The sequence below is a fragment of the Borostomias antarcticus genome, assembly GCF_949987555.1.
Source record: "Borostomias antarcticus genome assembly, chromosome: 16".
In the NCBI taxonomy this organism is placed as follows: Eukaryota; Metazoa; Chordata; class Actinopteri; order Stomiiformes; family Stomiidae; genus Borostomias; species Borostomias antarcticus.
In genome coordinates this window covers 24543639-24569421 of record NC_140249.1, presented here as the reverse complement: position 1 = coordinate 24569421, position 25783 = coordinate 24543639, and the positions used below count along the sequence as shown (strand labels likewise).

At 50.6% G+C, this 25783-nt stretch overlaps 1 protein-coding gene across 1 annotated transcript in view; it reads left to right on the top strand.

Moving 5' to 3' along the window:
* dyrk4 (dual-specificity tyrosine-(Y)-phosphorylation regulated kinase 4) overlaps positions 1-24582 on the top strand; it is a gene marked incomplete at both ends in the record, with an annotated part of 27269 nt that extends 2687 nt beyond the window's left edge. Inside the window, 15 exons of the mRNA XM_084450995.1 lie at positions 4693-4883; positions 5673-5830; positions 12187-12273; positions 14635-14790; positions 15420-15480; positions 15664-15827; positions 16658-16794; positions 17268-17408; positions 19822-19960; positions 20186-20267; positions 20781-20953; positions 22142-22202; positions 22353-22482; positions 23274-23455; positions 24335-24582. Coding sequence (XP_084307121.1) covers positions 4693-4883; positions 5673-5830; positions 12187-12273; positions 14635-14790; positions 15420-15480; positions 15664-15827; positions 16658-16794; positions 17268-17408; positions 19822-19960; positions 20186-20267; positions 20781-20953; positions 22142-22202; positions 22353-22482; positions 23274-23455; positions 24335-24582 — 2110 coding nt within the window. The remainder of the gene's footprint in view (positions 1-4692; positions 4884-5672; positions 5831-12186; positions 12274-14634; positions 14791-15419; positions 15481-15663; positions 15828-16657; positions 16795-17267; positions 17409-19821; positions 19961-20185; positions 20268-20780; positions 20954-22141; positions 22203-22352; positions 22483-23273; positions 23456-24334) is intronic.
* Positions 24583-25783: the final 1201 nt, after the last annotated feature.

Sequence of the window (25783 nt, the reverse complement as noted above, 5' to 3'; positions counted from 1 at the left end):
GGGGGCTTGTGTGAGAGGCTCTCCTCACTTGGGTTGATGGGATTGTTTGGTCAAAGCCTGATTACAACTCTGGTGCTGCTACTCAGCACGAACACACACAACACACACACACACACACACACACACACACACATACTGTTCACTGTGTGTGTGTGTGTGTGTGTGTGTGTGTGTGTGTGCGTGTGTGTGTGTGTGTGTGTGTGTGTGTGTGTGTGCTGCCCACTAGAGTACTCTCATTTCACTGCATTAATCAAACTCTCTTTCTAGAGGAGAGGTTGTACTGATTGTAATTGCTGTGATTTTATAATGATCATTTAGTTTGAGTCATATTATATTATATTATTATTATTATATTATTAGTTTGAGTCATATTACTCTTCACCTTTACAAGGTGCTTTCTTTGAATTTTCACTTCAGCTGCCCACCAGCTCCTAACTCGTTTCACTGCCCAAAACGTTCGGCCTTAACGGACACACATCTATGTTCAGATTCTGAGTCCTGTTCTTAACCTTTTAACAGCTGAGCCTTTAACTCCACTGCAGGTAAGGACTTAAAGAGCGCTTATTAAAAGAGAAATGCTAATGAGCTTTAATAAAGCAACTTTGAAATGAAGAGCGGTTTTCAAGAGAAAAGGATGGAGGGATTGTCCCATGATTCCTTTAACAAGACTAATGATTCTTTATCAGCCCTCTTATGTGTATGAGGTTAACGGTAACGGGGTCTTTCTGGTGAGAACCTGCTTGACACTTTCAGTTCCCTTCATATTATATCCTTAGAAACCCATCGTGGTTTGGCTGGTTCATGTTGCAGCTGCTCCCAACGACCCTCAGAGCTCCGCGTGTCCAGAGGCTCTGCGTTGACCTTATTATCACCTGAGGTTGACCTTATTATCACCTGAGGTTGACCTTATCATCGCCTGTAAACGTGACCCCCCCCCCCCCCCCGACTGTGATATGATCAATAACCTGATTGTGATATGATCAATAACCTGATTGTGATATGATCAATAACCTGATTGTGATATGATCAATAACCTGATCGGCGTCACGCTCACAGTAACCACCATTCTGTGGAAAACGTCAAGCAAAAAGCCACCAGGATGTTTATTATCGAGAACGCTGAGAACCAGGATGTTTATTATCGAGAACGCTGAGAACCAGGATGTTTATTATCGAGAACGCCGAGAACCAGGATGTTTATTATCGAGAACGCCGAGAACCAGGATGTTTATTATCGAGAACGCCGAGAACCAGGATGTTTATTATCGAGAACGCCGAGAACCAGGATGTTTATTATCGAGAACGCTGAGAACCAGGATGTTTATTATCGAGAACGCCGAGAACCAGGATGTTTATTATCGAGAACGCCGAGAACCAGGATGTTTATTATCGAGAACGTTGAGAACCAGGATGTTTATTATCGAGAACGCCGAGAACCAGGATGTTTATTATCGAGAACGCTGAGAACCAGGATGTTTATTATCGAGAACGCCGAGAACCAGGATGTTTATTATCGAGGACGCCGAGAACCAGGATGTTTATTATCGAGGACGCCGAGAACCAGGATGTTTATTATCGAGAACGTTGAGAACCAGGATGTTTATTATCGAGAACGCCGAGAACCAGGATGTTTATTATCGAGGACGCCGAGAACCAGGATGTTTATTATCGAGGACGCCGAGAACCAGGATGTTTATTATCGAGAACGCCGAGAACCAGGATGTTTATTATCGAGAACGTTGAGAACCAGGATGTTTATTATCGAGAACGCTGAGAACCAGGATGTTTATTATCGAGAACACAGGATGTTTATTATCGAGAACGCCGAGAACCAGGATGTTTATTATCGACATTAAAACATAAAAACTTACAATAACAGCTTATGGGTACTTCCATCCATGCAGCTTTTTTTTCTTACTCAAATATGACAATTTTAATATTAGTGGTATCATCACACTTCCTTCTATAATCCATCCATTTTTCCCATCTCCCTTCAAACTTTCCTTCCTGCATCCTCAATGCATAAATAAATCTAATAAATCTCCTCCACAACACCCACCACTGCTCCTTGGTTGGGGGTTCCACCTTATACCAAGCGCTCATTATTGTCTTTTTACTAGCAACCAATAGTACTTTCACTAGGTATCTGTCCCCTCCTTGTACATCATTCTGTTATGTTTGCCAAGATGTATATTCAAAGCTGATAAGAATGAGAACCAGTCAAGACCCCACCACAAAATGAGGACCCAAGCCCTCAGCCCCCTCCCCGTCATGAGGTTTACCAGCGGGGCCAAAGGGCCCGCACAGAGGTCATGCGCCAGCTATGAAGACACAAACAAGTAAGGTTCACATTTCTACCATTTTATTGTCTGTTGGTGGGTGACTGTGTGAGGTGTGTGAGTGCGTTTGTGAGTGAATGTGTGAGGTCCGTGAGTGTGGTAGTGAGTGACTGTGTGAGGTCCGTGAGTGTGGTAGTGAGTGACTGTGTGAGGTCCGTGAGTGTGGTAGTGAGTGACAGTGTGAGGTCCGTGACAGCATGTGTGAGGGAGTGAAGTGCAGTGAGGATGTCCTGTTGGCTCTGGTGGTGTAGTGTGGTGACCTCCACCAACTGCTGCACAACTGCCCCACAACTGCCCCAATCCCTTCTGCCATTTCCCTCTGGGCCTCTAGGGTCATGAGCCTCCAGCACAGCGTCTGATAGGAAGCCCAGCCCTCAGGGAACCTTGAGGCAGGGACGCTGGCAGCCGGAGGTGGAGGCGTGGGCGGTGGAGACGGAGACGGAGGCGCTGGAGATGGCACTGGAGATGGAGGCCGGTGTGCTGGAGGTGGAGGCACTGGAGGTCGTGGCGCTGGATGTAGAGGCTGCAACCGGCGGGGGCACGACCGTCAGGTCAAGGACCACTGCAGTCTCCCCCTCCTCTGAGTCCCACCCCACGTCAGAGTCTGGAGAAACAATTTCAGTCATTTTCTTTGAGTTTGTCTGTTAACTTGATTATGCATTAAACATTTTATTGTGTAGCCATATTCAATTGATATGTTTTTCTGTTGCCAGCCAAATAAATGCTTAAGTGTGATTTACCGGGTGATTTAGATGAGAGTCTAAATTTCCCAGAGGGGAACATGTTTCATGTGGTCTAACATTATGAAGTGGTCATCTGTGTTATCGTTCCCTGTTTCTGGTCCTAAATCAATCATAGCCTACCACAGAATGTGTGGAATGTTTGCTTTCCTCACAGCCACATAATACAGCATGTCCGTGTAGCCTACGCCAAATACAGGAGGCACGAAACGTACAGTAGGCTACCTCAACTGTAGGAGCAATCAGACAAATGTAGGCTCGTACAAATAGCTTACCTTCCGAAGATGATTTTCTTTCCTCGCGTGGACCTCACCAACAAGCACATGCACCTCCGTCTCCGAAAAGTTTCTCTTCTTTCCGCATTTTTCCATAAACGTATTTGTCTGTCCTAATGCTCCACGCTATATTATGTCGGTTCCTTCCGGGGTATCCACGTTGTGGCTGTCATAGTTTTGACCATATATGGTTGGATTTGGGCGTGGAGAGGGCGGAACACAGGGCGCGTGCGCGTACGCTCTCTTCCCCGCCAGTCTCGGATTTTTCGTGCAGGAAATGGCGTACAACATTTTTGATAGATCCGAAAAGCGTGTAAATATTCTCGTCGTACGCTACATTTCGCATTTTCCGCGTTTTCGTCGTACGCCCTCTTTTACACCTGAATTTACACGCTCTTTGATAAATGAGGCCCCAGGATGTTTATTATCGAGAACGCTGAGAACCAGGATGTTTATTATCGAGAACGTTGAGAACCAGGATGTTTATTATCGAGAACGCTGAGAACCAGGATGTTTATTATCGAGAACGTTGAGAACCAGGATGTTTATTATCGAGAACGCTGAGAACCAGGATGTTTATTATCGAGAACGCTGAGAACCAGGATGTTTATTATCGAGAACGCTGAGAACCAGGATGTTTATTATCGAGAACGCCGAGAACCAGGATGTTTATTATCGAGAACGCTGAGAACCAGGATGTTAATTATCGAGAACGCCGAGAACCAGGATGTTTATTATCGAGAACGCTGAGAACCAGGATGTTAATTATCGAGAACACTGAGAACCAGGATGTTAATTATCGAGAACGTTGAGAACCAGGATGTTAATTATCGAGAACGCTGAGAACCAGGATGTTAATTATCGAGAACGTTGAGAACCAGGATGTTAATTATCGAGAACGCTGAGAACCAGGATGTTAATTATCGAGAACGCTGAGAACCAGGATGTTTATTATCGAGAACGCTGAGAACCAGGATGTTAATTATCGAGAACGTTGAGAACCAGGATGTTAATTATCGAGAACGCTGAGAACCAGGATGTTAATTATCGAGAACGCTGAGAACCAGGATGTTAATTATCGAGAACGCTAAGAACCAGGATGTTAATTATCGAGAACGCTGAGAACCAGGATGTTAATTATCGAGAACGCTGAGAACCAGGATGTTAATTATCGAGAACGCTGAGAACCAGGATGTTTATTATCGAGAACGCTGAGAACCAGGATGTTAATTATCAAGAACGTTGAGAACCAGGATGTTAATTATCGAGAACGCTGAGAACCGCACAGGGATCACCTCTTATTTATCCGACTGGCTTTGTCAGCTGCTCCTGGTTAAAGGCTGAGTCAGTACCAGGCCCGGTCCGCCTCCCAGCCCCGCACAGAACCGGTCCGGGCTGCACAGAACCGCACCTGGCCCAGCTGGGAGGAGGAGCGGGCCGTGGAGATCCGGGAGCAGCGCTGGGGCGGATCCGATTCCCTGTTCGTTCTGCTGATGTCAGCGAAGCTGTTCTATCCCATGGGGGCAGGGGGCAGGTGGAGGGGGAGGAGGAGGAGAGGAGGATGAGAGGATGGGAGAGGATGGGGGGAGGGGGGTGACGGCTCTAGTGGCTCTGTCTCCAGGATACAGCAGCGAGGAGCGGGGGGGCCGAGGGAAGGGTGGGGGGGGGGCCCTGGGGAGCCCTATTAGCACGTTGCTGCCTCCGCCAGGGGGACAAGGGACCCTGCCTTCCTCCTCCTCCTCTTCCTCCTCCCCCTCCTCCTCCTCCTCCTCCTCCTCCCCTGGGAGGCCCCCTGCTGTGACAGGAAGCCCAGCGCCGGGCTCCCGGTGTGGGCGTCTCCGGTTCAGGACGGATCCCTCGCCTCGCCCTCCCCGTCTCCCGCGCGCCCGCAGAGACACGCGCCACAACGACAACAACAGCGCCGCTCTCTCTCTCGGAGCGCGGCAGCGAGCAGCAGCCTGTCTAACTACCTACCGCTCCGCCTGGCTCGCTGACCGCCTGCCTGGCTGACCGTCTGCCTGACCGTCTGCCTGGCTGCCTGCATCTCAGCCTCTCAGCCTGTCTGTTACCGTACTCTTCCCGGAGCAGAGAGGAGGCTCCGGAGAGACGCCGGGCAGCGTCCCCGGTCAGGGAAGGACAGTAGAGGTCACGCGCGCGGGGGAGGCGGTCTGTGGAAGGGGCCCGAGGCGGGAGCTGGAGGAATCTCGCCGGACTCTTCAGAGACGGGCGGAACACAGGAAGACAAGGTTTGGAGTTGAAACCAACCCCCGGCAGGACCGGCGTCACCCCCCCCCCTGGCGGTGGGGGGTTTGCCCACAGAGAGAGGCCCTCGGGGGGGCCTGGGGTCGGGCGTGGCAGCGTGGAGGAGCTCCGGCGTGGGGGGGGGCGGGAGCTCGCCCGCCTGCTGTGGCTTAAGCCCCCCCCAGGGCTGCTGCTGGGGGGGCCGGGGGAACAGGAACCGGAGGGTCCAGCCGGAGGTAACGAGCTTTCAGACAGGGGGGGCGGGGCAGGGTAACTCGTTAGGTCTCTTGATTCTCTCTCTGTCTCTCTCTCTCTCTCTCTCTCTCTCTCTCTCTCACTCTCTCTCTCTCTCTCTGTCTCGCTCTCTCTCTCTCGCTCTCTCTCTCTTCCTCTCTCTCTCTCTCTCTGTCTCGCTCTCTCTCTCGCTCTCTCTCCCTCTCTCCCTCTCTCTCTCTCCCTCTCTCTCTCTCCCTCTCTCTCTCTACACACCTTCTCCATCACTCTCCCTCTCTCTCTCTCCCTCTCTCTCTCTCCCTCTCTCTCTCTACACACCTTCTCCATCACTCTCCCTCTCTCTCTCTCCCTCTCTCTCTCTCTCTCTCTCTCTCTCTCTCGCTCTCTCTCCCTCTCTCCCTCTCTCTCTCTCTCTCTCCCTCTCTCTCTCTACACACCTTCTCCATCACTCTCCCTTTGTCAGACACTCTTTCTCTCTCCTTCTCTCTCCGTCTCTCTCTCATTCTCTGGACTATCCTCAGTCCAGACTACCCAGTGATTTACAGCAAATCGAACAGCTGTCTACCGGTAGCCCCGCGTGTCAAAGTTCACGATGTCGTCTGTCGTACGTCGGCTCAGTTTCGGTATCGCTGACTTGTTCCCGTCCTGCGACTGTAGCTGTGCTATACCGTGTGTCACCGAGGACATGAGTCACCTGGGTGACGCCAGACACACCGACGGCACGGTGACGGCGCTTGTCCCTGGTGGTGGCGCGTCCCTCCGGGGTTTAGAGCGGCTTGTTTTGTCTGCCGTGAGACCATTAACCACGTCCTCTCCGGTGCCGACGGAGATATCCACAGCCTGGTTTGCGGCCCTGTGTCTCGGCGTCGTACGACGGGGTCAACACAGCTGTCTCTCTCCTTATCTGACGCTTTCACCTTTTAACAGCTGAGCCTTGAACTCCACTGCAGGTAACGACTTTTAAAAGAGCGCTTTTTAAAAGAGAAATGCTTATAAGCTTTAATAAAGCACAACAACTTTGAAATGAAGAGCGGTTTTCAATAGAAAAGGATGGAGGGATTGTCCCATGATTCTTTATCAGAATATATATATGTAGAGAGTGGGTCGTATGCCCACCTCCCTTGTTCTCTGTAAAGCGCATTGTGTTGCCTCTGGGTATGAAATGCGCTACTGTACTGTATATAAATAAAGCTTTGATTGATTGATTTGATCAGCCCTCTTACTGTATGTGTACGTGAAGTTAAGTGACCCTCTCAAAGAACCGCAGATCAAACTGTCTCAGCTGGTTTCAGGGACTTTATTGCGTCAGTGTGTGTTTTTCGGTGGTTTTCCGGGCGGTAGACCAGGCTCTGACGGGCAGGCGGTAGATCAGGCTCTGACGGGCAGGCGGTAGATCAGGCTCTGAAGGGCAGGCGGTAGATCAGGCTCTGACGGGCAGGCGGTAGATCAGGCTCTGAAGGGCAGGCGGTAGATCAGGCTCTGACGGGCAGGCGGTAGATCAGGCTCTGAAGGGCAGGCGGTAGATCAGACCCTGACGGGCAGGCGGTAGATCAGACCCTGACGGGCAGGCGGTAGATCAGACCCTGACGGGCAGGCGGTAGATCAGACCCTGACGGGCAGCCAGCCCGGGACGCTGAGGGGGTTTTGGTGGAGGACAGCGGGAAACTGTCTGGACAGGAGTGTTTGATTACAGCAGAAACTGACCACGCTGCTGAAACTGCAGGAGAGACTCTGCTGACGTCTCACCAGAGCTGATCTCATCAGTATTATGATCGGCCACTGTGGGGGGTGGAAGTGCTGGGCTGGGGTTCTCTGGGGTCAGTCTGAAAGAGTCTGTCTGAGTCAGTCTGAAAGAGTCAGCCTGAAAGAGTCAGTAGTGGTAACGGGCTGCTGGTTAGCGAGGAGGTCGGCCAGGTGGCAGGCAGGGAGCTACGTACGCAGGCTGGGGGGGTAGGATGTAGGCAGGGGGGGTAGGATGTAGGCAGGGGGGTAGGATGGACCGGGTAGTAGCTAGCGCTGCAGGCTAGCAGGCGGGCAGGGTCCAGGGGGTTTGAGGGGGGGAAGGTGGTGGGTCAACCTGACGCGCCAGATGGTTTGCCCATGTGGGAACTCTCTTTTGGAAACGGGTCAGGCACATTCAAAAATATACTTGGCCGGTGATTGGATGATTGGCGAGATCGTTTTCTGATCTGACACAAACGGATCTCTATGGAGAGTATCCAGACTGGATTTGCAAGAGAAACAGAATGTGAGCTGGCGAAATCAGGGCGGTCTCACGAGGCTAGCGGGGGTCAGACTGCAGGCTGTCTGGGGGGGGGGTTAGGGGGGAGATGGGGCTGTCTTGGGGGGGTTAGGGGAGAGATGGGGCTGTCTTGGGGGGGTTAGGGGAGAGATGGGCCTCTCTGGGGGGGGGGTTAGGGGGGAGGTGGCCTCTCTGGGGGGGGGGGTTAGGGGGGAGTGGGCCTCTCTGGGGGGAGTTAGGGGGGAGATGGGGCTGTCTGGGGGGGTTAGGGGGGAGTGGGCCTCTCTGGGGGGGGTTAGGGGAGAGTGGGCCTCTCTGGGGGGGTTAGGGGGGAGTGGGCCTCTCTGGGGGGGGTTAGGGGAGAGTGGGCCTCTCTGGGGGGGTTAGGGGGGAGTGGGCCTCTCTGGGGGGGGTTAGGGGAGAGTGGGCCTCTCTGGGGGGGTTAGGGGGGAGACACAGATGGACCCTAAGCCTATAGCTTAGCTTGACAGCGCTGGAAAAGCACTCCACCAGCGGGGACAATTCCTCCCCCCGAGCCCCCCCTGATTACTGAAGGGTCCTTCAGCTGCCCTGCGGCCGTCCTAATCACATGCCTGATCACAATTGTCCCTCTCTGTCCTCCCCTCTGCTTCACAACGGAGCAGGGGCTTGTTTGTTTTGCCTCACAGCGCGGCGCTGATAACGCAATGCAAAACCAGCTCACACAACAGTGTTATCACTGATATCAAGGTGATAGAGAGGGAGGGGGTGGGGGTGGGGTTTCTCGTTAAGAGGACCCAATCATAGAAGACTCGATTCAATTCAACTCTTTCAATTCAAATGTGTGATGGTCGTTGTTGTGCTGCATGCTCTGGACACACACACACACACACACACTTCAATTTCACAATTGGTGTGTGTGCGTGCATGTGTGTGTGTGTGTGTGTGTGCGTGTGTGTGTGTGTGTGTGTGTGTGCGTGTGTGTAATATTGGGCAAACAAGAAATCCAGCCAGCCTTAGCCGTCAAGGTCAGGAGGGTATAAAGGCTTAGTAATGATTGAGTTTCAGGAGCGGTCGGCTCCTCCCTCTCTGCTTCTCTATCGCTCGAGTGGCCTTCACACCTGCTGTGTTATGATGTTCAGGTAGTGGCATTGTGTCGCCAAGGCTCCCTGTCGTTTATTATGACGAGCCCAGCTGGCCAAGCGCGCAAGCGGCTGTTTCTCTAGGATCCGTGGGCGCGTCGCGGCGGCGCGCAGTGGGAATGTATGACGCGCGCGTCTACTGTAAGTTACACTGTAGACTGACTTCACGCGATGTAGGTTAGTTGATGGCAGATAGGTAGCGGTCAACATCTATATCCGGGATCCCAGCGGTCAGGGAGACCTGAACAGGTGGTCGAGGACTGGGTCAACACGAATAGAATCAACAGCTTGTCCGGTTCAATAAGCTCCCGGTGACGACAGAAGCACCGAGCCTGCGCGTAAAAGCACGGCTCTAGGACTAGATGGTATCTCCAGGACTAGATGGTATCTTCAGGACTAGATGGTATCTTCAGGACTAGATGGTATCTTCAGGACTAGATGGTATCTTCAGGACTAGATGGTATCTTCAGGACTAGATGGTATCTTCAGCGGAAGGATCCGGTCACTTGCGCGTAGTCAGTGCGTCTGGTCTGAACTTCTCACGTTTCTAGAAGCGACAAGTTGGTTGATGTTTGCGATGATTTCGGGCCTGGCTTTTACTTTGAGTTTGTAGTTGTTTCAGGTGGGCTGCAAGGAATTGGGATAAATAGTCTACTTTAAGGACATCATTATCAAAACGACATGTTTCCCGACATAAACAACAAGGTGAGGCAATGTTATGTTATCACAGTGGTATGTTATTACATTGTTGTTACAGTGTTATTACACAGGCGTACTCTATCAAAGTTATATGAACTTCGCAGAATTTTTCATCCTAGTCTGATTTCCAAGGTGTGCTAGTTTACCATGCTGTCTGTGTTGTGAGTGTGATGTCAGAACCTTCTGGGGTCATAATACTGGCATAGGAAGAATTTAGCTCTGTGTGGTAATTTATTACAGTTTCACTCAGCTATTACATTACGTATATAGTATATTTGTCTATTTTAATAGGACACAGGGAAATAATTAAAATGTCACACATCAGAAGACAGTTGAAAGACTGCATTTTGTCACACACACACACACACACACACACACACACACACATACATCTCTCTCTCTCACACACACACGCACACACATACATCTCTCTCTCTCTCTCTCTCTCTCTCTCTCTCTCTCTCACACACACACACACACACACACAGTTCTGTACCGTGAATAGAATGACCATTGCTACAGTAAGTGAACACACTTGTATTGCTGTGCATGCTAGTCCTGCTCAGGACTGCAGGTGTTGGTCTACTAACCCCGAGACCAGCTGACCTGTAACTGCCCCAGCTGACCTGTAACTGCCACCCCTGTCCACCCCCAGGCCACCCCTGTCCACCCCCGGGCCACCCCTGTCCACCCCCGGGCCACCCCTGTCCACCCCCAGGCCACCCCTGTCCACCCCTGCCTCCGTGACCCACATCCCCGACCACCAGTCCTCTCTCACCCCCCCCTCAACCCCCACGGCGGGGGCAGCCAAGGTTGAGTTACTCAACACCGTCCAGCACCATGCCGCAGGTGTTAATATTTGAATGGGAGGATGACTTTCTACCCGGAGATCAGATTCGTAAACACAGCCCGCGTTTGGGGTCATCTGATGTGGGCGCCGCCACCATATCCTGCCCTCAAATATGCTATGCCACCGTGCTGGGGACAGTTGATCAGAGCTATGTCACCGTGCTGGCGTTGACAGAAGGCAGAGCGTCTTTCAGGCACCTGGCTCACTGACTTTCAACAGATGGTATTAGTGGACTCAATCACATGACTGCTGCATCACTGTCTGCTAACGGAATTGCTGCAATCTTTTGAGCCGACGGTCACAGCGCCGGGCCGAGTCAATTCAGCCCCGATCTTCTCAACTCCGCCCCCTCGGCTCTCCCAGAAGGCGTGAGTGTGAGTTGAGTCTGGGGTCCATCTGCGCTGGGGCTAGTTGACCCGTATAGGGTGAGTCTGGAGTCCATCTGCCCTGGGGCTAGTTGACCCATATGGGGTGAGTCTGGAGTCCATCTGCCCTGGGGCTAGTTGACCCATATGGGGTGAGTCTGGAGTCCATCTGCCCTGGGGCTAGTTGACCCATATGGGGTGAGTCTGGAGTCCATCTGCCCTGGGGCTAGTTGACCCGTATGGGGTGAGTCTGGGGCTAGTTGACCCATATAGGGTGAGTCTGGGGTCCATCTGCGCTGGGGCTAGTTGACCCGTATGGGGTGAGTCTGGGGTCCATCTGCGCTGGGGCTAGTTGACCCGTATGGGGTGAGCCTGGGGTCCATCTGCGCTGGGGCTAGTTGACCCATATAGGGACTCAGACTACAGCTGTGACACGTGAGGCTCGTCTGACCGTGATCTGCTGCACGTGCCGACTACTGGGTGACCGGTAGAACACTAATCGCCTCTCAGCACAGATCACCCACACACACACCTACCCACACACACCTACAGTACACACACACACACACCTACACGCACACCCACCTACACACACATACCTACACACACACACAAACAGACACACACACACACAGAGGCGTGGTATCGTATCTCCTGAAGGACCCCCTGCTGTGCTGGCTCTGCAATAGAATAGAGTAGAATAGAGTAGAATAGAAAGTTGATTTGCATGTGTAACAGGTACAGGATCAGGGACATTGGAGAGTGAGCAAGGGCAGGAGAGTGGGATTGAGAGACCGGTCCATCAGAACAGACCAGTCACCGGGGGGGAGGGGGGGGGTTCTCTCTGGGCAGAGGGGGGGTCAGGGGGAGATAATGGGTCGGGGGGGGGGGGGGGGGGGTTCTGTCTAGGCAGAGGGGGGTCGGGGGGGGGGGGGGGCATCTTCAGTGTCAGTCCACTGCAGCTTATCCCACCAGGCATTATTCATTCATAGCCACGCTTTGTTCATATGTTTTGATTTGGGAATCGTATAATGTTACAGTACAGGCCTCCTGTATCTCTTCTGATCTCTCTCTGCCCCAGTCTACGAGAGCGGAGGCCTTCCCCCACCCCCTGAGGCTGCAGACGGAGAGACCTGGTCTGGGACCCACCACCAGGCCCTACACACAGGTGAGTCTCTCCCCAACGCCCCACACACAGGTGAGTCTCTCCCCAACGCCCCCACACCAAGGTTATTATAGTTAACGAAAGCTAACTAAAAAACGAAAACTAGGTGTGAAAAAACATTTTAGTTAACTGAAATAAAAATAAAAACTAGGGTTTACAAATAAACGATAACTAACTAAAACTGTATTGTGTGTTTACAAAATTAACTAAAATAAACTTAAATTGTAGAGAAAATGTCCTTAGTTTTAGTCTTTTTCATTTCATATAAAAGCCTAATATTTTGGGTGGATATGAAATCTATCCTCCATGTTCTTTAGCTGTGTCCTGCGCAGGAGTAACCTGACGTGGTCCAGATGGATTGTTTCACACAGAGTGAAACAACGTGAGCTCACGAGATCAGGATGGTCTCACGAGGCTAGCGCAGAAGAAAACAACAACTAAAACTAATACTGAAACTAATAAAAACTAAACTAAAACTAAGCATTATCAAAAAATAAAAAATAAACTAAACTAGCAAATCTGCTTTAAAAACTAATTAAAACTAAACTGAAATTGAACACAAAAAGTTAAAACGATATAAAAATAAAAACTAATGAAAAAAGCAAAACTATTATAACCTTGCCCCACACACAGCCTGTGAGTCTCTCCCCAACGCCCCCACACACAGCCTGACCTGGGACCAGCCTGGCCTGGGACTCCTCCCCAACGCCCCCACACACAGCCTGACCTGGGACCAGCCTGGCCCGGGACTCCTCAGCCCACACTCCTGCTAGGGCTGCACAATTAGGACAACATTCATATTTGTGGCCAATATTATAATCGCAATTGTTAAGTGCGATTCAAATACGTATTTCACATTTTAAAATATTTTTTGTGGCGCCATCTTCATTTAAAAACCTTCAAAAATCGTAGAAGTGTATTCTGTCTATCTGCTGTCTGACTGTCAGTGAAATTGCTCACAGCGCACTCAGTGGAGACACATGATTGGTCACTCAGCAGAGATGCATGTGATTGGTCACTCAGTGGAGACGCATGTGATTGGTCACTCAGTGGAGACGCATGTGATTGGTCACTCAGTGGAGACGCATGTGATTGGTCACTCAGTGGAGACGCACGTGATTGGTCACTCAGTGGAGACGCATGTGATTGGTCACTCAGTGGAGACGCATGTGATTGGTCACTCAGTGGAGACGCATGTGATTGGTCACTCAGTGGAGACGCATGTGATTGGTCACTCAGTGGAGACGCATGTGATTGGTCACTCAGCGGAGACACGTGATTGGTCACTCAGTGGAGACGCATGTGATTGGTCACTCAGTGGAGACGCATGTGATTGGTCACTCAGTGGAGACGCATGTGATTGGTCACTCAGTGGAGACGCATGTGATTGGTCACTCAGCGGAGACGCATGTGATTGGTCACTCAGCGGAGACACGTGATTGGTCACTCAGCGGAGATGCATGTGATTGGTCACTCAGCGGAGACGCATGTGATTGGTCACTCAGCGGAGATGCATGTGATTGGTCACTCAGCGGAGACGCATGTGATTGGTCACTCAGCGGAGACACGTGATTGGTCACTCAGCGGAGACACGTGATTGGTCACTCAGCGGAGACACGTGATTGGTCAGACAGCATAAACCCCCATGATTCGTCCGTGTGCCCCCAGCGCGCTCAATGCAAATTAACGGCATCGTTTTGCGATTAGTTAATTGCAGAGGTCATAATTGCGATTATGATTAGTGCATGATTAATTGTGCAGCCCTACACACCTGGCGTTTTCCCCTCCCGTCCCAGATGTACATCCTGGGTCCTGACGAGGGCTGTTTTGACGAGGAGACGCCTGTCTAACCCCCCCCCCCCCACCCCACGAGGCCTAAAGCAGCTACCCCCGTTCACAGCTCCCACGGTGGTCCAGCAGGCTGGGGGGCCGTTCTCTCTCAGCAGGACGCCCGTCTCAGGGGTGTGTTAGACCAGAGGATCGCTAGCTGCTAGCTACTGTCTTGTTTATACCCACACTGCTTTTTTGGAGCCGGTGCATCTATATTTATCCGGTCTCCATGCGTCAGATACTGCAGCGTGCAGAGCAGAGCGCACGTGAGATGAGATCTCACTTCTATGTTTAGAGAGCAGGATGCTTCTACTCAGCATCTACTGTACTCAGCATCTACTGTACTCATCATCTACTGTACTCAGCATCTACTGTACTCAGCATCTACTGTACTCAGCATCTACTGTACTCAGCATTCGGGAACCAATGTGTCTTGAGAGAAATGTCCCACTCATTTCCTCCCCCCTGTGACCGCCCCCCCCCCCCCCCCCCCCCCCCCCCTAACCCTAACCCCCCCCCCTTCCTGTGTTGTAGAAGTTCAGTGCGGGCATGGGCGTGGTCACCCTGCCCCAGCTGGACCCCCCGGTCATCCAGGTGGTGGTCAGCAACGCCAGACCCCACCAGCAGGCCGACAGCACACTGCCACACATCACCAGCAAGGGTCTGCAGAACACCTACCAGACACGCCCGGTGAGAGAGAGAGAGAGAGAGAGGGGGGGGGGGAGGGAGGGAGAGGGAGGGAGGGGGGGAGAGAGAGGGAGAGAGAGAGAGGGAGGGAGAGAGAGGGAGGGAGAGAGAGGGAAAGAGAGAGAGAGAGAGAGAGGGAGAGAGGGAAAAGGAGAGGGGAGACAAAGAGAGAAAGACCAAAGAGATAAGGGGCAGATCTGTTATGGGGTGGGAATCAGATATGTATATATCATCTAAATAAAAAATGTCTTGCCGAAAAAAGAAAAAAAAAAATATATATATATTTATTTTTTTTACTTACATAAAGTGACTTTGGGTACCCAGAAAAACACTATATTAACATTACAAAATGGAATTACAGTATAGGGCAAATAAAATCAAATTTTTCCAGTCATATATTCAGCATTCAAGTTTTGTAAAAAAAATATAGGTATAATATCTTATGATATAAGATTCTATCTTATCTTAATATATCTTCTAATATATGGTGAGATGAGTGTATCACCCCTATAACATGCTGGTCATGTGACTGTCAGGAGGAGAGGCCGAAGCCGCCCCAGTTCTCCACGCGGCTCAGCCCCTCGCTGGAGACCCTCCCTGACCCCACCAGCAGGGGGCAGGACCAGGACCAGGACCAGGACCAGGACCAGGACACGCCCTCCGAGGGGCCCAGGCTGCCCATGTCCCCCACAGGTAATGTACACCCCGTGGGGGGTGAGGGCAGCCTACAGGACTTCTCTAAATTCCTCTTTTGGTTCAACGCAACTTTTCTCTTGACAGTTATTGACTAAATACACAACAGATAACCTAAACTTGACTCCTCCTCCTCCCCCTTCTCCTCCTCCCCCTCCTCCACCTGTTCCTCACCTGCTACAGAGGCCCTGAAGCAATTCCAGGATCGTCTGACAGACTTTGAGCAGGAGGAGATCATGGACTACTCTGAGATCTGGTTCCTGGGTCTGGAAACCAAGAAGATCGAAGGTTCTCAGGGAACGCCCCAGAACGCCGGCTACGACGACGAACAGGGCAGCTATATGAAGGTACTAAAGGCCTAGAACGAGAACGTGCGGTCCACCCTGCAGCTTTCACACTGATAATGGATTAACTGCTATGAAGGACAGCGAGAGACAGGACCAGGTAGGATCTACAGAAGAGATCTACAGAAATAAGAGACAGAGAGAGAGGGACTGACCGCTATCTCTATGGCTGGCTGACTAGCTGGTTGGTTGGCTGGCTAGCTGGTTGGCTGGCTGGTTGGTTGGCTGGTTGGTTGGTTGGCTGGCTAGCTGGTTGGCTAGCTGGTTGGCTGGATGGTTGGCTGGCTAGCTGGTTGGTTGGCTGGCTGGCTAGCTGGTTGGTTGGCTGGCTGGTTGGCTGGCTAGCTGGTTGGCTGGCTGGTTGGCTGGCTAGTTGGTTGGTTGTCTGGCTAGCTGGTTGGTTGGCTGGCTGGCTAGCTGGTTGGTTGGCTGGTTGGTTGGCTGGCTAGCTGGTTGGCTGGCTGGTTGGCTAGCTGGTTGGCTGGTTGGTTGACTGGTTGACTGGCTAGTTGGCTGGCTAGTTGGTTGGTTGGCTGGCTAGCTAGTTGGCTGGCTGGTTAGCTGGTGTTTACATAAATGCTCTTATGTCCCCATTCAAGTGAACCTCTGAGTCACTCAGGACTGCCATGCCAGCTAAGTGGGAACACGCACAGTAGCTGTGTTGTGTTTGAGGGGCACCATGAGTGCCCACTAAGCTGCCATCTTGAAATACATATTTGGGCTTATTTCCCCGGACTGGTCCAGTGCTAATATCATCTCTACTGACGGAGTATCAAGGCTAAACTAGAGTTTAAACTCAGTGCACACATCCTCCTGTTGTCTCATCTCTTCAGGTTCTGCATGACCACATAGGGTACCGCTTCGAGGTTCTGGAGGTGATCGGGAAAGGTTCCTTCGGACAGGTCCTCAAGTGTCTGGACCACAAGAACAAAGAGCTGGTCGCCATCAAGGTCATACGCAACAAGAAAAGGTGCCGACACACGACAACGCCATTTTATCAACCTACTGTATATACTCTGAGAAAAGTGTGTGTGTTAGAAAGGATTTATCCTGGCTGTAATGGAACATCCTGAAACGGAGGTTGAAACAGGAACCATTTCAGGTCAGACAGAGCGCTGCTCTCTGATTGACTCTGTCGCCATCGGGACTCTGGGCCCTTTCAATAATGCAGAAAACAAAATGGGTGCTTACCACCGTAGGGCTGCTAAGGGCGGCCCCGCCCGCCACTCTGTCTCCCCGGCAAGGACCAAACAGATCCTGTTTCTCCTGGGAGAGGAGGACTTCAACATCTCTTGTCTTCCCTTAATCAGGCCACCTAAGAACCTGATTCATAGAAGTGTTGTATCTACAACAGCATTCAGTGAAATATGACAATGGACAAATATGTTCCCAGATTGTATTTCCACCTCGGTAAACGCGTGTATTTGATGTTTTGGGCGTCAGGTTCCACCATCAGGCCCTGGTCGAGCTGAAGATCCTGGACGCGGTCCGGAGGAAAGACAGAGACAGCTGCCACAACGTCATCCACATGAAGGAGCACTTCTACTTCCGCAACCACCTCTGCATCTCCTTCGAGCTCCTGGGGTGAGCGTACAGACGTGTTTCACAACAACAACAACAACAACAACAACAACAGCAACAACAACGTGTCCCAAACACAATGTTTTCACAATGTTGGATAGATATTGCTCAAATGTAAACATCATAGAAGACATAAAAGTATTATTAGTTAGTTTTATACAGTAATGCACACAGTACATGCACACGCATTCACACAAACACACACACACACACACACACACATACACACACACACACACACACACACACACACACACACACACACACACACATAAAGACACACGCTTACTGTGTAGCCTACATGATTAAAATAGTAGTGGGAGCAAGATAAAGAGGGCATTGAATAATTTATTTCTTAATCAAAAGTCTTCAAGGGGAGGCACCTCGTCCCAGCCTCATCCCTGCATCCAGCCTCATCCCTGCCTCCAGCCTCATCCCAACCTCATCCCTGCCTCCAGCCTCATCCCTGCCTCCAGCCTCATCCCAGCCTCATCCCTGCCTCCAGCCTCATCCCTGCCTCCAGCCTCATCCCTGCCTCATCCCTGCCTCCAGCCTCATCCCTGCCTCCAGCCTCGTCCCAGCCTCATCCCTGCCTCATCCCTGCCTCCAGCCTCATCCCTGCCTCCAGCCTCATCCCTGCTTCCAGCCTCGTCCCAGCCTCATCCCTGCCTCCAGCCTCATTCCAGCCTCATCCCTGCCTCCAGCCTCATTCCAGCCTCATCCCTGCCTCCAGCCTCGTCCCTGCCTCATCCCTGCCTCCAGCCTCGTCCCTGCCTCATCCCTTCCTCCAGCCTCGTCCCTGCCTCATCCCTTCCTCCAGCCTCGTCCCAGCCTCATCCCTTCCTCCAGCCTCGTCCCTGCCTCATCCCTGCCTCATCCCTGCCTCATCCCTTCCTCCAGCCTCATCCCAGCCTCGTCCCTGCCTCCAGCCTCATCCCAGCCTCACCCCTGCCTCCAGCCTCATCCCTGCCTCCAGCCTCGTCCCAGCCTCATCCCTGCCTCCAGCCTCGTCCCAGCCTCATCCCTGCCTCATCCCAGCCTCACCCCTGCCTCCAGCCTCGTCCCAGTCCCTGTGTCGCGTGTAAATACCGGAACATGTACATCCCTTTAGGAGCTACACGTGTTCTTGCCCACAGGGCTGAATGACCTTTAGAAGACGTCTTGTTCATCCACCGCGTCTAGCGTTACGGTCATCCAATCCTTTACTTAATGCTTTGATTAGGGCGCTATCTCTTTCCCTCGTCTCCTCACGGCGTGAGGGATCCGGTTGCGGCCGGCAGAGAAGCTGGTGCTTCCCACAAGTGCCGATAAATACCAGGACCTACTCCCTTTGATTGACCGACTCCCTGACAGGGCTTTGGATTTCATGATTTAAGATGATGAAGAACAAGACACTCAAAACACACACTGGTAGCAGATACTCCTGTCCGGCGCAGTTCAGAATCAATGTTCGCCCTCTAGTGGACCAATGAAGTATTGCATGAGAGAGAGAGTGAGGGAGAGGGAGAGAGAGAGAGAGCGAGGGAGAGAGAGAGAGAGAGGGAGAGAGAGAGAGAGAGAGAGAGAGGGAGAGAGAGAGGGAGAGAGAGAGAGAGAGAGGGGGAGAGAGAGAGAGGGAGAGAGAGGGAGAGAGAGAGAGAGGGAGAGGGAGAGAGAGAGAGAGAGGGAGAGAAAGAGGGAGAGAGAGAGAGAGGGAGAGAGAGAGAGAGAGAGAGAGAGAGAGAGAGAGTTATAGTTAGTTGAGTGGGTACAGTGGTACTGAAGTATAAACATTTTATCCACCATTTATTTAAAAGCTTTAGCAACTCCCAGTTTTTTCACTTTCATTGTTTTGCGCTGAGTGGAGTCTTTAGATCTCGTCCTGATCATGACCCGCGGATCGGTGTTGTTGCAGGGTGAACCTGTATGAGCTGATTGATCATGTTGTTGCAGGGTGAACCTGTATGAGATGATCGTGTTGTTTCAGGGTGAACCTCTATGAGCTGATCGTGTTGTTGCAGGGTGAACCTGTATGAGCTGATCGGTGTTGTTGCAGGGTGAACCTGTATGAGCTGATTGATCATGTTGTTGCAGGGTGAACCTGTATGAGCTGATCATGTTGTTTCAGGGTGAACCTGTATGAGCTGATCGTGTTGTTGCAGGGTGAACCTGTATGAGCTGATCATGTTGTTTCAGGGTGAACCTGTATGAGCTGATCGTGTTGTTGCAGGGTGAACCTGTATGAACTGATCGGTGTTGTTGCAGGGTGAACCTGTATGAGCTGATCATGTTGTTTCAGGGTGAACCTGTATGAGCTGATCGTGTTGTTGCAGGGTGAACCTGTATGAACTGATCGGTGTTGTTGCAGGGTGAACCTGTATGAACTGATCGGTGTTGTTGCAGGGTGAACCTGTATGAGCTGATCATGTTGTTGCAGGGTGAACCTGTATGAGCTGATCAAGAAGAACAACTTCCAGGGCTTCAGTCTGGCGCTGGTCCGGCGCTTCACCCACTCGCTGCTCAAGTGCCTGCAGATGCTTCACCGGGAGAGGATCATCCACTGTGACCTCAAACCAGTACGTGAAAAGACCTTCTCTTCATCACTCTTCTCACTTCCTGTCACACAGGAAACACTCTTCTCACTTCCTGTCACACAGGAAACGCAACGCAGACACCAGACCTTCAACTCATCCAGTCCTTCAACGTTGCCTCCCTCAAAGGGAACAACAGCTCTTTGTATGAATAGTGATGAATGGTCTGATAGCTTTAATAATGACTGACGTGTTCTTGTTCCCCCCCAGGAGAACATCCTGTTGTCCCAGAGGGGCCAGGGGAACATCAAGGTGGTGGACTTTGGCTCCAGCTGTTATGAGCAGCAGAGAGGTGAGCTAGCCGTGAACGAGCCGTGAACGAGCGGTCACACAAGAGAGAAATTAATATCCGCCTCCTGTTCACTTCCACCCTATGAGGGAAGAGACTAATAATATATTCGCTTCTGGTGGCCAAATAAATTTGCATCGATCCTCCGCGAAGGAGTTCAACTTTGGTGAACTTTGACGAGAACTCGCCTGGCGAATATTAATTTCTTATATCTTAGTTTGAGGCCTGATACTCAAATCTCTCTCCACTCACAATCTTCAGTACTGCTTCTAATAAAAGGGAATTGGGCGATTACCATGTTACTGTCTAAAACCTATTTATGTACAAGGACATTTTGTATGAATTGTCAGCCAAATCAGCGATCATGAACCCTTAACGTCCCTTGTGTCCCTCGGTAGTGTACACGTACATCCAGAGCCGATCATGAACCCTGAACCTCCCTTGTGTCCCCTGGTAGTGTACACTTACATCCAGAGCCGATCATGAACCCTTAACCTCCCTTGTGTCCCTCGGTAGTGTACACGTACATCCAGAGCCGTTTCTACCGCTCCCCGGAGGTGATCCTGGGGCTCCCCTACAGCACGGCCATCGACATGTGGAGTCTGGGCTGCATCCTGGCCGAGCTCTTCACCGGCTTCCCCCTGTTCCCCGGGGAGAGCGAGGCGGAGCAGATGGCCTGCATCATGGAGGTAAGACTAGTCTCTCTGCATCATGGAGGTAATACCACGTCTAGACTAGTCTCTCTGCATCATGGAGGTAATACCACGTCTAGACTAGTCTCTCTGCATCATGGAGGTAAGACTAGTCTCTCTGCATCATGGAGGTAAGACTGGTCTCTCTGCATCATGGAGGTAATACCAGCCCCACATGGCCTAGACTGGTCTCTCTGCATCATACCACACCTAGACTAGTCTCTCTGCATCATACCACGCCTAGACTAGTCTCTCTGCATCATGGAGGTAATACCAGCCCCACATGGCCTAGTCTAGTCTCTCTGCATCATGGAGGTAATACCACGCCTAGTCTAGTCTCTCTCATCTAGGAGCTACACAAATGTCACACAGTCGCCACAAAGCCCCTTCGCTTGTAGCCCGCTGTAACCATGAAGACATTAACCCACTGTAGCATTCTGTAACCATGAACACATTAACCCACTGTAGGATGCTGTAACCATGAACACATTAACCCACTGTAGGATTCTGTAACCATGAACACATGAACCCACTGTAGCATGCTGTAACCATGAAGACATGAACCCACTGTAGCATACTGTAACTCGTGAACACATTAACCCACTGTAGCATGCTGTAACCATGAACACATTAACCCACTGTAGCATTCTGTAACTCGTGAACACATTAACCCACTGTAGCATACTGTAACCATGAACACATTAACCCACTGTAGCATACTGTAACCATGAAGACATGAACCCACTGTAGCATAGTGTAACTCATGAACACATGAACCCACTGTAGCATACTGTAACCATGAACACATTAACCCACTGTAGCATACTGTAACTCGTGAACACATTAACCCACTGTAGCATACTGTAACCATGAAGACATGAACCCACTGTAGCATGCTGTAACCATGAACAGATGAACCCACTGTAGCATTCTGTAACCATGAACACATTAACCCACTGTAGCATTCTGTAACCATGAACACATGAACCCACTGTAGCATAGTGTAGCTGAGGTATCTGAGTTGAGGTATCTGCTGCTTGAGACAGTCCACAATCACCTACAAGGATATCGTACTGTCCTACTAGAATCACAAGGGTATTGTACTGTCCTAGAATCACAAGGATATTATTCAGTCCTACTAGAATCACAAGGATATTGTTCAGAATGTGTGTTTCTACTTCTCAGATCCTCGGAACGCCTCCTAATGACTTTGTGCAGAGCGCCTCCAGGAGAAGGCTGTTTTTTGGTAAGAACTTCTGTTGTAAAAGATAAACTTGTTTTTCCTCTGCCATTTATGTACATTCTCCGGTGAGTTTTTAATGTACTGGGTACTTAAGCGCTTCTCCAGTTAGATCCCGAAGGTGGTGAGTTGACTTGTTTTTGCTGACCCCTGCAGACTCCAAGGGAAACCCCAGAAACATCACCAACAGCAAAGGCAGGAAGAGGAGACCCAACTCCAAAGATCTGGCCAACGTCCTGAAGACCAACGACGATCTGTTCCTGGACTTCCTGCGACGCTGTCTTATGTGAGTCAGCACATCAGATATATTAGAAGTGTGCGCTCTTACTATATACAGGCCGGCTGTGACGCAGGAGGCAGGTCCAGTGACCTTAGGGTCGGCGGTTCGAATCCCGGCTCCTCCTGTCCACATGTCGAAGTGTCCTTGGGGGAGACACTGAACCAAACACATTGCTCCCGATGAGCAGGCCAGCACCTTGCATGGCAGCTGCCTTCATTGGTGTGTGAATGTGTGTGTGAATGGGTGAATGAGAGGCCATTGTAAAGCACTTTGGACAAAAGCACTATAAGTATAGTTCATTTACATGGTTACATACAGTACAGTAAACAACAATATTTACAGTACGAGTTGTAAGGGAGCTAGAAATGTAAATGGTAAATGGACTGCACTTATATAGCGCTTTTCCACCTTAGCGGCACTCAAAGTGCTTTACAATGGCCTCTCATTCACCCATTCACACACACATGGCAGTAGCTGCCATGCAAGGTGCTAACCTGCTCATTGGGAGCAATTTGGGGTTAGGGTCTTGCTCAAAGACACTTCGACATGTGGACAGTCGGAGCTGGGATTCGAACCACTGACCCTTCGATCACTGAACGACCCGCTCTACCAACTGAGCTACAGCCGCCCCTGTAATATTTTAGTTGCTACAGTACGTCTTTAGTTTCTACACATAGACTCCTCGTGATATCCCCACACACTCGTGAGGCTGTGTGTGTGTGTGTGTGTGTGTGTGTGTTCTGTTGTGTGCGGTAGACAGGACCCTACAAAGTGTGTGTCTCTGCTCTGTTGTGTAGCTGGGACCCTAAAGAGCGCATGACGCCAGACGAGGCCATGAAACACGAGTGGATCCAGGAGGCGCGGCTCAACAAGCTCCGCCCCAAGACGCGGCCCGTGGCGAGGAAGCCGTTGGAGCGCGCGGGCAGCACAGAGACCAGCTTTGAACAGACCTACCGCAGGATAGTCGGCAACAGGACAGGTGAGACGCGGCCCCTCCCTTTCATAACCCTCCTCCTCCATCTACGCTCATGTGTTGGGTCCTGGAATCAGACTTCTGAGATCTTGCCATGCAAGAGTGTCCGGCCTGAGATTAGGAGGTTGGGGGTTTGATCCCCCATTGCCTCCCTGGTACCCAATACCTCCCTGCTTCACACTCAGCATCAAGGGTTGGATTGGGGTTTAGTCCCTGTGACATACTAGCGTCATGTCCAGGGGGTGTACTAGTACATACTAGCGTCATGTCCAGGGGGTGTACTTGTATATACTAGCGTCATGTCCAGGGGGTGTACTTGTACATACTAGCCTCATGTCCAGGGGGTGTACTTGTACATACTAGCGTCATGTCCAGGGGGTGGACTTGTACATACTAGCGTCATGTCCAGGGGGTGTACTTGTATATACTAGCGTCATGTCCAGGGGGTGTACTTGTACATACTAGCGTCATGTCCAGGGGGTGTACTTGTACATACTAGCCTCATGTCCAGGGGGTGTACTTGTACATACTAGCGTCATGTCCAGGGGGTGTACTTGTACATCAAGCTGTCTCACATTAAGGAATCAGGAGATAGGCTCCTCCCCTATGGGACACTAGGCTCCAGAACCATTGGCTCTCAAGGCTACTTACTTACTGAAGGCCTTATCTTATCCTATAAGGGCTTCTCAAAAGTTACAGGCTTTGGCTCTAACCAAAGAGTACGGTGCCCTGATTGGGTCAAACCCACACCCGACCAAAACCCACAACCGACGTCCTTTTTAGGATCCGACAGGACACCCAGTCGTCCACCTTGTCACTCATGGACGTTGGTTTATTACAGCCTGTATGTGAAATATCTACGTGTTCTCTGACCCTCTGCTGCAGCAGAGAGAGCGGAGCCAGACGACAGCAGCAACAAGCCCAAGATGGCGAGCGGCGAGCGTCTGCGTCCCATTGGAGCGTCGGTGGAGGAGGAGGTGTGTGAAGGCAAAGCCAAGGTGTCCAGCGACGCCAAGCAGGAAGCAGGGGGCGTGGCCAAGCCTGGGCACGTCACCATCAAGCCCCAACAGGAAGTGCCGGGCACGGACAGAGACAGCCAGGAAGCGTCCCATTGTCTTCCTCCAATCATGTAGCAGCCTGTGGGCGGGACTAGACATGAAGTCATTATGGAATTTGACATCATTATGCTCATCATCAATGACATCATCAATGGCAAATTTAACGTTTAGTACTGTCACTTCAGAAGGCATCCTGTGACATTCCTAGTTTATGTACACGTTGATTTAATAGGTGTAAAAGAATTGCTTTGATAATATGTGGTCAGTGGGCACAGTAGACTTACATGTCCCTACGCTCACATGTTTTTCAACAGGAGCAGTCTCACTTTTGTTGAGTGCGAGACATAGTCTGTCTCTCTGTGTCCCTGATGGCTCTGTCCATCCACAGTGTTAAAAATACAATGAATACTTCTTAAGATATACAATTTTAGATTTTAGATCCTCTTTTTTATCCTTTAAACATCATCACAATCATTTTCTTTTTTTTAAAGAGTGTGATGTGCAATAAAGGCTTAGCCAAAGAAAGTATTTTTTTGATATTACTGTTCATTCAACTGTGCCCTGTACAAAGCACGTGTTAAAAACACATTTCTGAAGCTCTGAATGTCTTTATTAGAATGTAATACAGTTAGAATATTAACACTTATTTATGGCCATTATGATGCTTGTTTATGTACATTTGACCCAGTGACCTATAAGACAGATTTGTAACACCTATACCTCTGCTCTATGGCTTGTACATATTCCAGATGGGATCTTTTATATGCACTGTATGTTTTAAGATGATATAAGATGATGTTTCAGGTTATTGTAAAGTTTAGACAAGGTTTTACTTGTTCATGTGTTCTTTATGAATGAAAGAGACATTTTATTATCTACTGTGTTGATAATATTTTTTACTGTTAGACACCAAGGGACAATGGTTTTATGAATAGTTTGTGCCTTGCAGTATTAGAATCCTTGCACTGTACAGCAGTGTGTGTGTGTGTGTACCCAGGGTCAGAGAGGCTGGGGGATTCTAGTAGAGGACGTTACACCCTGATCAAATGAGAGTTGTGCAGTCTGTGATGTCACCGGCCGGGACATTCTCATGGCGGGCTCTGTGATGTCACCGGCCAGGACATTCTCATGGCGGGCTCTGTGATGTCACCGGCCAGGACATTCTCATGGCGGACTCTGTGATGTCACCGGCCGGGACATTCTCATGGCGGGCTCTGTGATGTCACCGGCCAGGACATTCTCATGGCGGGCTCTGTGATGTCACCGGCCAGGACAT